The following is a 17,450-nucleotide window of genomic DNA, read 5'->3' on the forward strand; positions in this document are numbered from 1 at the left end:
AGTAGATGAATTAACTGCAAATGTGGAAATAGCAAGAGAGCTAGAAGTATACATGTAACCTGAAGACGTGACTGAGTTGCTACAGTTTCATAAAACTTGAACAAATGAGGAGTTGCTTCTTATGAATGAGCAAAGGAAGTGGTTTCTTGAAATGGCTTCTACTCCTGGTGAATATGTTGTGAAGATTATTGAAATAACATAAAAAAATTTAGAATATTAAGTGAACTTAGTTGACAAAGCAGCAGCAGGGTTTGAGAGGATTGACTCCACTTTTAAATGAATTCTGTGTATAAAATGTTATCAAACAGCATCACATGCTACAGAGAAGTCATTTGTGAATAGAAGAGTTGATTGATGCAACAAAATTCACTGTTGTCTCATTTTAAGAAATTGCCACAGCCACTTAAACCTGCAACCACCGTCCTGATCTGTCAGCAGTCATCCACATCGAGGCAAGATTCCAACAGCAAAAGATTATGACTCACTGGTGGCTCTTGTATCTGTAGTCAATCTGTGCTTACACGTGATGAATGTGTATGTTCCTGACATGAATGTTGTTTGTTCTCATTCATGTTAATGTTTAAGGCATAAACAAAACAGTGCAGATACAGATTCATCACTTATAGAAATAACTTCTTTTCTAAGTTAAATAGTGTTGGAATATGGGGAAAGCATTTCCTCAAGTTTTTATGCTGTTCACAAAGGAACCACTACAAGCACAACTCAAAATTTTAAGTGCATTTATTCTGCATTGTTAACATTGCATCGAACTCAAGTTGGATGTTTAAAATATATGATCTCTGAGTAATGGTTATATTTAGATCCAGGTGGGTTTCATGGCATCATGAATTTACCCTAAGCTAAAACTAAGTGACAATTAAGAAGTTTTCTCGGTCTACCTGGTTATTGTTGAAATTGGATTCCAAACTTCTCTCTTAATTGTCCAAATCCTATATGCTTCACTAAAAAACAACAACCCTGACCCCATTATTTGGAAAGATCAAGATGACAACCTTTAATCCTTAAGAAAACTTAGTCCCCTGCCCTTGGATATCTTCATTGTCAACTCCCCTTTTACCTTTTTGTTTATGAGAAGGAAAGGAATGCCTGTGGAGTGCTCACCTCAAAACATAGGCAGACCGTCATCAACCCACAGGGTATTACAGCCAACAGCTAGAGATCCTGTGGCATTCTTCCCCATCTCCCCATCTCAGAGCCATTCTTGCTAATGCCATTTTGGTTAAGGCTACCAAAGAAGTCATGTGACCCCCTCTAACCATCTATCCCATGCAGTAGAAGCCCTCATGAATTCCCATCACACCCAGCACCTTTTGGCTAGTCTCACCTATGAAATTCTTTTAATAACTGCTCCTCATATACCTCATTCCTACTGTAGTAACCTTCCTTCCTCAATTAACAAAACCCCTGACAACTACTTAAAGCTGACAGATCACCTTTTGGCTTCCCATGATATCTTACAGGAAACTAACCAATGCAGATAGATTTTTCATGGTTTACTGATAGCTCTTATTTAAAGGATGGGAATAGTAAATATGCTGGGCATGCTATTAAAACTTCTTTTGAAGTTATTTAGGAAGCATTTTTTTACCTCTGCCCAATAAGCTGAATAATAGTCTTATTTGGACTTGTGCTCTAGCTAAAGATAAAACTGCAAATATTTATACTGACAGTTGCTATGCATTTGGAGTAGCTCTTGACTTTGGAATGGTATGGAAACAGCAGTGTTTCTTACCTCTAATGAGGTTAACATTAAAAATAGTTATGTCCAAATTTTATTAAATGCCATATTTTTAGTGGCCCCTTTGGCTATTATTAAGAACCCTGGGCATTCCTAACCACTCTCTGAAGGCTAAAGGAAACCACCTTGCTGATATATTTCTGCCAAGAACTCTGCTGTCAAAGGAACCAATAGCCAAACCTTTGTCATGGTCAAAAAGGATGTTTCCCCAAAGGATAGTTTACAAAAATTGACTAGAGATACCCAACAATTGATCCCAGGGAAGGTAAAACTATATTGGGAATCTAATAACTGGTATTTAGATAAAAAGAGAGAACTCTGGTTTGGGCCAAATAAAAACCCAGTCCTAGCAGAAGTCCTAAAATGTTCATTACTAACTACCATACTTGCATTAAACTATTGGTCTATGGATAAAATGATAATGTTCATGAACTTATATTGGTGGGTAAATATCAATGAGACTACAAGAAGTACCAACTTTGCTTGCCCCACCTGCCCAAAATATAATCCTTGGAAATCTGTATTTCTCTAGGACAATTTAAGTTGCCCAAAGAATCACTAGGGGTTTGGCAAATAGATTTTATTCAGCTTCCTTTGTCTCATGGATATAAATGTGTTTCAGTCGTGGTTTGTATGTTTTCTCAGTGGACTGAAGTTCTCCCTTGTAGATAGAGTACTGCCTCTTCTTTGGCTTAATATTATGTTAGAAAATATTCCAACATGGGGAACCCCACCTTGAACTTCATAGTGACCAGGGAACCCACTTCCATGGTCAAGCACATCAATAGGTCTATGCCACTTGTCTAGTTCTACAGCACATTCATCGTGCCTCCTATCCTCAATCCTTGGGCATAGTTCAATAGACTAACACTACCATTAGGACCCAATTGGTGGCCCTGGCTGGGCAGGCAGCTCAGTTGGTTAGAATTTTGTCCTGATACGCCAAGTTTGTGGGTTCAATCTCTGGTCAGGGCACATACAAGAATCAACAAATGCATAATTAAGTGGAATAACAAATCAATCTCTCTCTTTCTCTATCTCTCCCTACCCCCCTTCCTTTCTCTCTTGCAGTTTTTGAAAAAGAGCCAATCGGTAAACGTTGCAGAGATCCTCCAGATTCCTTGGCCAAAAGCATCGTCATTGGTCCTTCTAAATCTCAGAACAACCACCACCTTTGAAACTTGTAAACTCTCAGCCTTTGAGATAGTCACAGAATGCCCAATATTCCTAGCTCCTGCCTCTTTTGATCCACAGCTGATAAAAAGATATACCTCAGTATTGTAAAAGCTTCTGTTGGAAATAATCATACTTTAGCAGAACAATCTTTTTGCACATGAAGACCTCAAACACCATCGTTTGCAACCTGGGCACTCTGTTTTTATTGGAGACAATATCTCCATAAACACTCTTCAACCTCGCTGGAAAGGCCCCCGTCAGATCTTGTTAACCAACCCTTGTGCTGCTAACTTCCATGGAACAGACAGATTCACATGTCACATCTAAAGAAAACACCAGCCTTGGCTAGTGTAGCCAGGTTAGAGCATTGTCCTATAACCAAAAGACTGCGGGTTTGATTCCTGGTCAGGGCACATACCTAGATTGTTTGACTGCCCCCACATCCCTGTCTGGGTATGTGTGGGATTCAGTTGATTGATGCTTCTCTCTCTCCCTTCCTTTCTCTTTTCCTTTCTTTCTAAAAGCAATGAAAAAATGTCCTAGGGTGAGGATTTTAAAAAGTGAGAGAAAGAAATCACCAAACCCTGAGTGGACATGCAGACCTGAAAATAAAGATCTCCAGGAATTGAAGCAGATGAGAGCTGAAGAAGACAGCTTTCCCAAGATGACCAGACCAGGCCTGTATACCTTTTTTTGCCCCCTCACCCAAGGACATTTTTCATTGTCTTTAGAGAGAGAAGAAGGGAGAGAGAGAAACATTGATGCAAGAGAGAAGCATCAATATGGTACCTCCCGCACATACCAGGAATGGGGATTGAACCTGCAAGCTTTTGATTATGGGACAGCGCTCCAACCAACTGAGCCATATCAGCCAGGATTCCAAGTGTATTGCAAAGGGGGAAACATTTCTTTTTTTTTTTTTTTAAGAGAGGGTAAGGGAGGGAGAAAGAGAGGGAGAGAAATGTCCTTGTGCAAAAGAAACATTGATTGGTTACCTCTTGCACGTCTCCTACCCGGGACCTGGTCCATAACCCAGGCATGTTCCCTGACCAGGAATCGGAGTGGTGACCTTTAAGTTCTCAGGCCAGTGCTCAACACACAGCCACACCAGTCCGGGTAGGGGGAAACATTTCTGACTCTTGGGCTTGTCACCAGAAACTGATTTGTTCACATTGTCACAGATCCCTTATATATGATAAAGAAGAAACTTAATAATAAAGGTAACATTCAATAAATGACATTTAAAATTCTTTTTTCTTTATTAAATTTATTGAGGTGACATTGGCCAAAAAGATTATATAGGTTTCAGGTGTACATTTCTGACACATGATCTGCATATTGCATTGTGTGCCCACCACCCAAAGTCAAATCATCTTCTGTTACCATATATTTGCCCCCTTTCATCCTTTACCATGTCCCCCAAACCCTTCCCTCTGCTAACCACCATATTGTTGTCTCTGTCTATGAGTTACTGTTTGTTTGTTTTTCTTGTCTGCTCATTTGTTGCTTTCAGTTTTATATCCCATATATGAATGAAATCATTTTATTAAAAAAATTAAATTTATTGGGGTGACATTGGTTAACAATATATGATTCATATGTACAATTCTAGACTATGTCACCTGTATATTGCAGTATGTGCTTACCACCCAAAGCCTCATTTCCTTCCACCACCACACATTTGACCCCCTTTACCTTTTTTGTCCTCTTCCTACCACCCTTCCCCTCCAGCAAGCACCATACTGTTGTCTGCATCGAAGAGTATGTTTATTCACTTGTTGCTTTCTGTTTCATACTCCAAATATAAGTGAAATCATATGGTTCTTGCCCTTTCCATCTTATTATGCTTAGCATGATATTCTCAAGATCCATCCATGTCATCACAAATGGCAGCGTATCATTCTTTCATAGGGCTGAGTAGTATTCCATTGTGTAAAAGTACCACATCTTTATCCAATCATCCATCGAGGGACACTTAGGTTGTTTCCATGACTATTGTGAAAAATGCTGCAGTGCACATGAGGGTACATAAATCTTTGTGAATAAATGGTTTCAAATTGTTCAGGTAGATACCCAGAGAAGGGATTGCTGGGCCCTACAGAAGTTCTATCTATTAAGTTTCTGAGGAACCTCTCTATTGTTTTCCATAGTGGCTGTACCAGTTTACATTCCCACCAGCAGTGAATGAGGGTTCTCTTCTCCACATCCTCTGCAACACTTAACATTTCTTGACTTACTGACAGTGGCCATTCTAAAGGTGTGAGGTGGTGTCTCATTGTGGGTTCTATTTGCATTTCTCTTATAGCTGGTGAAGTTGAACATCTTTTCATATATCTGTTGGCCATTTGATGTCTTTTGGGGAAAAGTGTCAGTTCAGGTCCTCTGCCCCTTTTTTCTATTGGATTGGTTGTTTTTTTTTGTTGTTGAGTTTTATGAGTTCTTTATATATTTTAGGTATTAGCCCCTTCTTGGAGGTATTGTTAGCAAATATCTTCTCCCATTCAGGTTGCTTGCCTTTTTGTCTGCTTGATGGTTTCTTTTGCTGTACAGAAGATTTTTAGTTAGATATAGTCCCATTCATTTTATTTTTGCTTTATTCTTCCCTGGCCTTTAGGGTCAAGTTCACAAAAGCCTCTCTGAGACCAAACTCTACAAGTTTGGTAGCTATGTGTTCCTCTCTGTATTTTATGGTTAAGGTCTCACATATAAACCTTTAGTGCATTTCAAGTTCATTTGTGTGTATGCTATTAAATAGCAGCCTACTTTTGTTCTTTTGTGGGTGACTTTTCCAATATTCCTAACTGCAATAAACAATACTTTAGACAATAAGCCTTGCATGCACGCACACACAAAGGTGGATTCCTATCTCATTCCTTGCATCAAAATAAATCCCAGGTGACCCTAGCTGGTGTGGCTCAGTGGATTGAGCACCAGCCTGTGAAGCAACCGGTCACTGGTTCAATCCCAGTCAGGGCACATGCCTGGGTTGTGGGCCAGGTCCCCAGTAGGAGCACTCAAGACGCAACCACACATTGATATTTCTCTCCTCTTTTTCCCTCCCTCTCCCTCTCTCTGAGAATAAATAAAGTAAATCCCAGGTGGATAAAAGAGTAAACCCTGGAAAATGAAACACTAAAGCTACTGTAGTAATGCACAGGTGGATATCTTATCTTCAGAGTGTTGAAAGTACTATGAGCTCAGAAACCCCAGAGGAGGAAAACAATCAAGTGGCTACCTAAAATTTAAGATGTATGTGTAGCAAGGGACAAGTGGGAGATAACACATCTCAATTTGAGGGCGCTCATTTGCTAACAAGGACTTACTTTAAAGCAAAGCAAAGCAAACTACCCGCTGTACAAATAGGCTATGAATCTATGAAAGTGAGTGAACATGCAGGCCGTAAGAAAAGAATACAAAGGCAAATAAACAAAAACAACAACAGCAAAACCGATGCTCAGCCTTGCTAAGACTTTTTTTAAAGGCACATGAAAACAAAGACGTATTTGAGCATCACATGGGCAAAATCTCGAACCATTTGCAGCAGTTTGAGCGGGGCTACAATGACTGGTATACGCGGTTGAGGATGGTGTATATTGGAGCAGCGTCTCGGGAGGGCACGCTGGCAGCCTTGTCGCCGTTGGAAATGCGCACACCAAGCTCAACAGTGGGGAGGCAGAGAAGGTCCACAGGCCAGGGGAGACAGTGCTGAAGGAAAGAAAAAGACAGGCAAGGCGTCCTGGGCTGCTATTTCTGTGTCTCCGTCCAAGGGCTTCCTGCTGGCCTCGCCCAGTGCACTGCAGAGAGAACAAGAGTATGGAGCAGCCTGAGCGGCAGGGAACCTGAACATGCTTCAGAATGTCTCCCGACCCTGTGCTCAGAGTCTGTCCTGTTTGGAAGTCCTTTCCTGGAGATAGATGCTCAGGGACGGGACACGCAGCCCTTCAACCTCACGGGCGCGCCAGCAAGCACCCTTCAGGCTCTCTGTGCTCATCTGATGACTGAATGTGGCGCCTGATTGCAGACTCCCCGGGTCGCCACTAGGCGGAGACAGAGGAATGCTCAATAGATGCTCCTTCCAGATTTGAGAGCTGAGGGTCTAGAGAGGAACTATGGAAAGAGGAAGCAGACGAAAGATGTATCATATGTTTTCTGGTCGCCCTTGAGTAGGTAATTCCCTTAGTCTTGGGCTGCTTTTCCATGCCATGACCCACCCTTCGCATTTCTCCTTGAGGCGGCCTGGGATGTGACCTGGCACGAGGGTGCGGTGGTAATGAGGCAGTTTGCACCACTAGATGACACCACAGGGGAAGGTGAAGCGAGGACTCAGACAGGCCTAGGACTTCGTTGCCTGCTGCGTCCTGACATCAGTGTCTCTCTTGCACATGAGGTAATGCTTTGCGAAAGCTGGCCCACATCCACATTCCAACACCTCCTCCTACCATTCTCATTGGCCATCTCTTCTGGCCTCTAAGTGCAGGATGGAGACAGACAGAGAATCCTGAGGTTGTTTTGTAGTGGGTGAGGGGGGCGGTTGCAGTTATCCCCAACCTGAGCTGTCACCTGTAAACTTAGGAGCAGTTGCTAGTCCTGTTTGCCACTGTTGAGGAACTGAACAGCCCATCAGAGAGGCCACCCCACAGCTGGGGCCATGCGGTGTTTTCCTTGCCACAATGTGTGACGTGTAACTCCACAAACAAGTGCATGAGACCAGTTGGCATTTCAGGGCTGTCCCCACACTGACACAGTTGTCCATGTGTATCTAAGCATAGAGGCCACCCATCCCCATGTGGAATTAGATGGCCAATGCAGGAATTCCTCCATATACACCTCTTTCCCAAGACCCATTTCTTCAGTCTCATGGGTGGCTCTCCAGTCCTTGGGACCATGCAGCCCCAGGGGCTGACCCCAGGGCCAAAACTCTACCTGGGTGTTCAGAGGGCAGGGAAAGACTGAGGAAAGAGGCTGGCCAACCCATTATGGTAACTGAGTTTCCTAAGGGCAACGTACACACAGGTGCCTTTTGGGCAGCTGGAAGACAAAATGAATGCCTATGCCTTGACAGGTGGCAAGAAATTATGTAGGGTGAAGGGGGTAAGAGATAGTCACAGATACCAGTAGGTGAATGCTGCCCAATATGGAAATTACATGATTGACCAGGTTAGGACAATGGGCTGTTCCAGGAACCAGCACAATGTGGGAGGTAGAGAAGGGGAACAGGGTTATATCCCGGTGTTGCAAAGGGGGTTTTCAGGAACTAATCTCGTTATGGAACAGCGTCTCCTCCAAGGTGAGGGAGGTGAGGCTGGAGCCCAAGATGATGGCAGCATTGAGGTTCTTTCTGCATCTGAGCATGGCAGCCAGTGGGCAGGTTGGGCACATTTCCCCTTAGGAGGCCACCTATTGGCTGTGTCCAGCCTTTCCCTGGCATTGTCCAATGCAGTCAGTATCAGGTGGGAATAAAGACTCTGATGGACTTCTGCTTAGAAGGCTGGACTTCCATGGGTGCTGGTGGGGCCAGATGTGTCTCCTTCCTCCAGCTTCCACATAGCCCAACTTCACCTACTAGCCTGGCCCTTCTCAGTCAGTGGGTACGATTCCCCAGGGTTCTCTGCTTGCCTCTGCGGAAAGCTATAAGCTGACTCTGCCTTTAAAATAGCCTTGTGCCCTCCACATGACAACTACTGAAAATGAGACTCACAAAACAAGGACAGGCCATGCAGGGGGTTCAGTGATGCCCACCCCCCACCAATGCATGTCCACCTGCAACCTATAGCAGTCCTAGGAGAGGAATTCAGTTTGCAAATTGACGATGCTCTGCAAACTGCTCAGGGCCTGTGATAAGCATAGAACCCAAGGGTGTAGTATATGCAGACAGACTTTATGTCTGGTGAAACTAATAATGTTTGGTGTGTCTCCTTCCAGTTAATTTTACTGTGTTTTCCAAAAATGGTCACCCATTATGGACTGGAAATATTTTTAGAAAGAAAGAAATGAAAGGTCCTTCACCAAAAGGAGTTGGAAAGTGTTCCACTCAACAACAGCTGGCAGCAGCTCCTCAGAGTTTCTGGAAAGAAACTGCAGCTGTTCGCTGTGGAGCCCCGCCCCCCCCCCCCCACCGTAATGTATATTTCACTTGGCATTGCAGCAGTGTGTGGAGATGGTACTTACATCCAGGTCCTCACATCTCTGCTTTGCCCACAACTTCTACTTGTGTCTGTATTCCGTTGTGTCGAAGTTCAAATATTGTTATTAATTATTCTGATACAGAACAGTACAATTTCTGGATTCTGGGAAACTGGCATCAGTGCTGGAAATGTCATTTCTGAATCTTCCCAGCCCTCCCTCAACTGCCCCATCCCCAACAAATGAGAGAGACAATGGAAAAGCAGAGCCAAAACCCCAGGGAAACATGCACAACAAAAGTAGGTGACAAATTACCCCCATAAACTCTGAGATATGGGCTGGCTGAGACCAAGCCACCTCTGGCCCCAAGATCTGTAGAATCTTTTCTGTTTGTGTTTCTTTTTTAATTTTTTCCCAATTTTGTTATCCCCTTTATCCCCCTCTTCCCTGTACTGTACCACCCTCCAACATTCCCCACCACCACTTAGTTCATGTCCATGGGTCATAAATATAAGTTCTCTGGCTTCCCCATTTCCTATACTACATCTTTCCCTGTCTATTTTGTGCCTACCTATTATGCTCCTTTTTCTCTATACCTTTCCCCTTATTCTCCCCCTCCTCCTCCCCACTGAGAACCCTCCATGTGATCTCTATTTCTGTGATTCTTTTCCTGTTCTAGTTGTTTGCCTAGTTTTGTTTTTGTTTTTTAGGTTCAGTTATTGATAGTTGTGAGTTTGTTGTCATTTTACTGTTCATAGTTTTGATCATCTTCTATTGCTTAGATAAGTCTATTTAACATTTCATAAAATAAGAGCTTGGTGATGATAAACGCCTTTAATTTGACCTTAACTGGGAATCACTTTATCTGCCCTTCCATTCTAAAGGATAGCTTTGCCGGATAGAGTCATCCTGGATGTAGATCCTTGCCTTTTATGACTTCAGGTACTTCTTTCCAGTCTCTTCTTGCCTGCAAAGTTTCTTTGGAGAAATCAGCTGATAGCCTTATGGGAACTCCTTTGTAGGTAACTGTCTCCTTTTCCCTTGCTGCTTTTAAGATTCTCTCCTTGTGTTTAAACCTGGGTAACTTTATTAGGATGTGTCTTGGTGCGTTTCTGCTTAGGTCCAATTTCTTTGGGACTCTCTGGGCTTCCTGGAATTCCTGGACTTCCTGGAAGTCCATTTCCTTCACCAGATTGGGGAAGTTCTCCTTCATTATTTTTTTCAAATAAGTTTTCAATTTCTTGCCCTTCCTCATCTCCTTCTGGCACCCCTATGATTCAGATGTTGGAGCATGGAAAGTTGTCCCAGAGTTTTCTCAGCCTCTCCTCATTTTTTCTGAATTCTTGTTGCTTCATTCTGTTCTGGTTGGATGTTTATTTCTTCATTTTGTTTCAAATCCTTGGTTTCAGTCCCAGTTTCCTTCCCATCACTTTTGGTTCTCTGCATATTTTCCTTTATCTAACTTTGTGTAGCCTTCATTTCTTCCTTCATTTTGTAACCAGGCTCAATCATCTCTGTGAGCATCCTACTTACCAGTGTTTTGAACTCTGCATCAGATAGGTTGGCTAGCTCCTTGTCACTTAGTTTTTTTTCTGGAGTTTTGATTTGTTCTTTCATTTGGTCCATATTTCTTTGTCTTGACACACTTGTTATGTTGTAAGGGGTGGAGCCTTAAGTATTCACCAGGGCGGGGCAACCCTCTTGGCTGCGCTGTGGTGCTGTCTGTGGAGGAGTGGTCAGAGAGGAAACAATGCTACTTGCTGGCTGTGCTCCAGCCTCACCTTCCATCACTTCCCTCACTTCCCACATGTGGATTGTGGTCTTTCAGGTGCTAATTCACAGATGGGTGGGTTTGTGTACATTCCAGGACCCTGTGGGCCTCTCCCACAGACTCTTGTGATCCTGAGAGCCTTTCGCACTGCCACAGCTCCTGCAGAGCTTTACATCCAGAGGTTTTGGGTCTTTAGTTTTGCACGCTGAAACCCTGGGTTCTGTGCTCTGTCTCACTTCCCAATGGTCCCCCCCCAGCTTATCGGCCCATGAATGTGGGACCAACTGGTCCACCGGCCACCTCCTTGTCTGGGTGTCCTCTCTGCCTCAACTACCCATCTGGATGAATGTTTCTTTCATCCTCCACCCCTCCTACCAGTCTGGATGAATGTTTCTTTAACTCGAAGATTGTTGGATGTCCATGAAGTTCAAATATGTGGCAGTTATGGTGGTTTTTTGTTTCTAAATTTGTTGTCGTTCTTCTTTTGTTTGTGTGAGGAAGTGAAGCGTTTTTACCTATGTCTCCATTGTGGCCAGAACTCCTGGGCTGCTTTCTATCTCCAAGTTCTAAGTTTGGAATGTTGGAAAATCGATGCTTCCACAGATATTCTCCAAATCCTTGGCATATCAGTACATGAGCAGATCCACCGATCTGTGGAATCTTAGCACCTGAGGAAAGAAGGTAGACAGAAGGACATGGAGGCTGCCTGGTGGACCTAGAGCTCCAACACTTACCTACCTTTAGGTAGTGCCAACCATGGGATTTTTTGTAGTTGGTTGTCCAAATACAAGGTGAGAAAATAAAGAGAACCCATCAATCTGCAGCTAATGTTTTCAAAACATAAAGAGACTGTCGATGAAAATACAATGAACCCGATGGAGTAGCTGCACATGACTGCATGGAGAAGAGCCCTGGTGTGCAGATGAGGGAGTAGAGGGTGAGGCTTCCTCATGGTCCCCAGGCAGGTATGAGGCCCATAGCCAGTATAGTAAAGGAGGAGGAGCCGGGGTGTGGAGTTCAGTCTGGGATCGCACTCCTAAATGCTTGGCAGCACAATTTCTGAGAAACTTAGATACAAATAATGGCACTTAATTTGAGAATTTGGAGGAGTAGAGAAGGGCCAACAAATAGCACACCTCTTCCTGCCAACTGAGCCAACTGAGACACACTACAAAAGCCCTAGCAGAAGGGGGAAGCAAAACAACGTTTACACCAGGTACCGCTTGTTATAGGGGCAGACTGAGCTTGCTAATTGCCCCCCCAAACCCCACCCCCTGTCTAGACTCTAACAACTGATGGAGGAAGGTTTTGGGCCTGCAGAGCAGGCTCACGTTTCCAATATTGCGGCCTCCCACCCAGTTGTGGGGAAAGGGAAGAAGAAAGAGACCAAGTGCTCCACACTTGGAACCTTTGGCAAGTTAACCACTCGGTGAAGAAATGTGTACCTGTGCATGCTGCCCACCAACAGCATGTTCCACTACATCTCCATGCGGCATCAACTTCCTTGAAGGAGGAAACCAGGAGAGAGAAGGTACACTCCTAACAGCACGCGCACCCCACATTGGACACATTGTTGTGCCTCTTAACCCTCTGGGCTTAACTATTGAGCCTATGGTGTATCAGTGGCCACAAATTCACTCCTTTGTCTGCTGTCATCCTAATTATTTCCAGCCACCATTGCCCAATGCATCTCATCAGAAGTTCGGCATCAAGGTCAAATGACAAGCACTAATAATAACAGTCCAATGTGCACAATACTGCAAATATAAACCCACCATGAATTTTCTGGGGAGACAATAAAGTTCAAAATTCCCCTCGTGAATTCAAGTTTAAAGACATTACAGGAAAGCCCCAGAGAAAAGTCTTTCAGCCTGTGAGCTGGAGTAGAAAGAAGCTGAAGCCCCCACTCACTCTATGTGACCTCCCATCTGCTCAGACTCACAGGTTCCTGCTGGTGAGTGTAGCCAAGATCCTGGATCCGGGCCACCATCCATAGGAATGGGCCTTGGCAGTTAGGTTACTTCCGTGCCAACTCACCCAGGATTTTGCCCTCTAAAGGGTCCAAATAGTTCATAGGACACCTACCCACAAATATCCCCCTGTGGTGCTACAGTCCCAGCAGAATAACATTCCCAAAACTTGGTGCCACGTTGGCCCAGAATCTGTGATACCCAACGGGAGAGACATACAGAAAATCTGGATACTTTTGAGCGATGTGGAAGCTGAGCTACCACTGCTTTAGAACATCCAGGAATTTGCAAAGATGCAGCCCCAGTTACTTGGGTCTCATTGAAGTGCCTGTCTTTCAAAGCGTTGAATTCATCTTTTGAAACCTCTTACTTTCCACTCCTCCCCTTGGGCACCATTTCCAGGTAACCCTGGTACTAAAGCGGGTGGTTGCAGTATCTGATGAAAGAGAGCAGGCACTTTCAGCCCTGGGCCACGGTGGTGTGTCCACTGGCCTTGCCAAAGGGCTGCTGTGGCCTTGAGCTCTGCCTCCAGGCCAGGTTTCTCCCTTGGGTTCAGTTGGTTTCTGCTGAGCCAGCTTGCTTCAGGAAAGCTCCGTGTCTTTGTTTTCCACATGTGCAGGACAAGGTCATGGTGAGGAGGTGTGCCCAAAGCCTGTGGTATGGCCTCTGTGTCCATTCAAAAGCAGAAGACCTTTTGTATTAGAAACTGTGGCCAGGAAGAGGGAGGAGGCAACGGAAGGTGGAAGGGCTGGGAAAGTGGCACACACCCACCGTGGACTATGCAAAGCCTCTCAGGGTCAGCATCAGAGGCAGAAAGTACTGGGGTGATTCAAGGGGATTGTGCGGGGTTCTCAGCACAAACACGGCTATTTGGGGGTTCTGTGTCCTTTTCCGGGGATGGCAGAATGCTGGAACCAGGGCCTTCTTCCTGCTGCTGCCTAGAAGCCAGTAGTGCACTGGCCCTCCCAGGACTAGAAGATTCTGAGACATGGCAATGGCTTTGGCTTGGCCACTGCTATTTCTGAAAAGGGCAGTAGTGGTCAGGAGGCTTTTCTGAGAAAACCCTGTGGGCCATGGAGGTGCACAAAATGAACACCTGCAGCGGGCAGCCTGGAGGGCCTGCAAAGTGTAGGCTGCTTTATGAAGGCGGGGGATGCCACAAGTACCGCGGGCCCTGCTGCCCTGATGCACAGTGTGGTGTGTGGGAGACGCTCAGCTACACCTAGACCAGGACTGGGGAGACGAAAGTATTAGTTGGAAGTTTAGGTCACCTGAGAAGTAGCATTCTCAAGGTTCCATGACTCTTATTCCCCCACTTCCTTCAGTGAAGCTACTCTGATGGCATGGAATAGTGTGTGGCTGTTAAACATGAATTCAACCCTTGTACATGGTTGTCACTCTTAAGACTACAAACACAAGTTACCATATAATAAGTATTAGCTGGTGTCCATGTTTAAAGACAAAATCACATACGTGGACATATACACACATCTAGGTGCTTGTGAAAGGGCCTGGGATTTCGTACTCTATGGATACCTGAAAACTAGGAGGTGGTGGTGGGTGATCACTGTCATTTCTATTCACTTCCATATTGTTTGAATTGTACAAGGTCATGTGTCACAGTATTCACTAAGTACGTACATATACATATGTGGTTTGCATGAAAAATGGAGGCCCTGAGAGTCCTGATAAGGCCCCCACCTTATAGTCAGGACAAAGAATAACACAATCCTAGTGTAGGGGCTCAAGGGCCTTACAAAAGCTCCAGTCTTGGGCTCCATTGCCCACTTTAAGCTGCTCCTAGTAAGGCCTGATCACTTGCTTTGAATCCAGCCAAACCTGCCCGTGTTCCACCTCCATAATTAGCCCAAGACCCAGCCACACACTGGTGACTACACAAGGGGCAGTTAGTTTAAGCAGGTCTGAGTCAAATAACATTGTCAACACCTATACAGTACTTTTCACAGTATATGTGTGTGTGTGCACAGTCGTGTTTGCTTTGCTGTACATGGGTGCACACGTGTGTGTGAGGTATGTGTGTTCATAGGCACGGGCCAGAGCAGGGAAGGACCTGAGCCTGACGGCTAAGAATGCTTCTCTCCGGGAGAGTAGGACACACCGAAGGTAGCAGAGACTTTCGCATGGACTCTTACTTCTCGCTCGTTAAGTATTTGGGTCACGTGTGACTTTTACTTTCGCTTTTGCGTTTCTCGGCATTTGAAGGTTTCAGGCACCAATGAAACGAGAAGCCCCCGCCTTCTTCCACGGGACAAAGAGAGGCAGCGAGTTGGGGCAGCAAAGCTAAAGACAAAGGACCGAGTCCAGGGAAGATAAGCCCGGAGCCAGAAAGCATGCTCTCACACTCGTAGACAGTGATCCTGGGACGGACAAGGGACTGAGAGGGGGGGCGGTGGCAGAGGAGGAAAGCCAGGCTGGGCTGCGTGATTTCTGGACAGGGCCAGGGATGAGGCAGAGGACTTCATGACCCTCTGTTGCGAAGGGAGGAGTGGGCAGGTTGCCCTCGAGGGACCCGTCTGGCTCCAAGAGGCTCCAAGAGTCCAGGGGCCCGGCAGGTCGATGGAAACCACAATGATACTCAGTGTGACATGCAAGTGAGTGCAAAATTGGAATCACCACAATCGTCTAGGCCTATCATCCAAATGGGTTTTCGGGTTTCACTGAGCCCACGTGAGTCTCCGTGGCCCTGGAGAAACTGTACGCCCCTAAGTGAGTTCCTGTCCTTTAGGGGACAACTCCACTTCCACAGGACCCTTAACTCCTATCAATTCTAGATTTGTTAGCTCTCTAGAATCTTTAGAAACCTCCCCCTCTCTTCCGCTGCGAGGGAGGGATGCGCACCTGGATCCTGTCAAGGGAAGAATGCAGCAAACGTGTCCCCCTGTGACCCAGGAAGCTGCCTGGCCTTATCCCCTTGCTCCCACACTCTAGACACAGAGCGGCCAAAGCCACTGTCCTGCCAGGCACTCAGCGCCCCAGTGTCCTGAGCGTTCTCATTTCCACCCCGACTCTCAGCTCTGTCCCGTTGGCTCTGGCCCTGTGCCCTGGCTCACCCTGTGCCCTCTGCTCTTCTCACTCTACACCCTCCCTGGACGATCATGACCTCAGCCATCGCCAGTGCATCAGAGACTCCCTGCTTTCACGCAACCGCGTATTCAAGCATATGTGTTAGGCACCTGCTTGATGCCTGGTGCGGTATACTCACTGTAGGGGATGCAGAAGAACAACAGGCATTTTAGTCCACGAGCACTCACTGACGCTTCTCCCACGTGCTAGCCACTATCTCAGAGATTGAATAAGGCATGACTCTTGCCATCATGCAGCTCACGGGCTGTGGAGGTAGAAGAGACAGAAACAAAGGATTACAAGACTGAGGAGTAAGTGATATGGTCGGGGAAGCCCGGAGCAGCACCAGTACCTGAGGAAGGGACTAACTCAGCTTAGGTGTCAGGGCAGCTGGGGCCTCCCTGCAGCCAAGGAGCGTTGGCACAGGAGAGGCAGCAGCTATTGCCGGTCACACTTCTTCGTCTCTGGGCATTGTGTTCACAGCCCTGCAGATGCAGGAACCCTGGGAATTGGGGGAGCGTGGTGGCGCTAAAGGAGGGACAGCACAGCCAATGTGCAAAGTCAAAATGGGTTTAATATCAGCGTGCCAGGCCTGAGGTCTTGCAGGGATTCCTTAGAACAAGGTCAGTGAGCCTGTAGGGCCAGTCCCCTCTAGTCAAACCTGCTTAGTAACATGAATCTCAGTGCCTTCCACCCCACCCCCTCCCCCTCCCCCAGACAACTCTTCGACATGGGAGACAACTTCATGTGTGGACTTGACTTATCTCGGCTCGTGTCTTGTAATAACTCACCGGGTGAACTGAAGTGGCGCTACAACCAGCAGGTCGTTATTGTCCGTGAGCAGAGGGCAGGACTCAGGAAGCTCAGAGAACGCAGACCAGGGCCAAGCCCGGCAAAGTGGCTTGGAGGTCCTTCAGAGCTGGCTACACTCCCAGCTGTGACAGGGCTCCAGGGTGTCCCACAACCTGGACGGTTGCTAGAAAACTGCCACATCCAGCCTGGGAGCTCCACAGCAGGGAACACGGGACAGCCCCTCTGCAGAAAAGCCACACCTTAAGCTCCGAGTTTATGATCCCGGGCTTCGGGATCTGGCCAAACTGCAAACTTCTCTTTTGGACTCCTTTTAATCACGCACCTTGTCACCCTAGCAAGGCACACAAGCATCGCGCTCATCATCCTCATTGACTCCTGCCTCCAGACAGACGCCCAGGTGTTTCTTTCTTCCCAATCTGTCCGCCATTGACATTTGCTGTATATGGGTCATTGTCCCCAGCACGCTGGCCAGTTTCCTCTCCAGCAGCCAGCGGATGCCCACCCGGGGCTGTGCCTTGCTAATGGACCTCCTCATTGCTCTGGGAGGAGCAGTGTCTCCTCCTCACTGTGATGGCCTATGACCACTCCGTACCCTCTGCAACCCCTTGCGCCACACGCTCACCATCGCCAAGGCCCTCCGTCTGCAAGTGCGGGCTCTGGCGTGTGTCCGTGGCTTTGCACTCTCACTCACCCTTGCCACGCTAATGCTCCTCTTACCCTTGGGCCGGTCCCTTGAGATCAGTTATTTCTTCTG

General features: G+C 46.2%; 1 protein-coding gene across 1 annotated transcript in view; it reads left to right on the forward strand.

Annotated features, from left to right (window-relative positions):
* The window catches only part of GAB3 (GRB2 associated binding protein 3), a 101,294-nt gene extending 97,889 nt beyond the window's left edge, over positions 1-3,405 (forward strand). The window contains exon 11 of the mRNA XM_036016309.1: positions 2,831-3,405. Within this exon, the coding sequence (XP_035872202.1) occupies positions 2,831-2,837 (7 nt within the window). The 3' untranslated portion in view covers positions 2,838-3,405. The remainder of the gene's footprint in view (positions 1-2,830) is intronic.
* The last annotated feature ends 14,045 nt before the right edge of the window (positions 3,406-17,450 follow it).

This window comes from Phyllostomus discolor, chromosome X, assembly GCF_004126475.2.
Source record: "Phyllostomus discolor isolate MPI-MPIP mPhyDis1 chromosome X, mPhyDis1.pri.v3, whole genome shotgun sequence".
Classification (NCBI taxonomy): Eukaryota; Metazoa; Chordata; class Mammalia; order Chiroptera; family Phyllostomidae; genus Phyllostomus; species Phyllostomus discolor.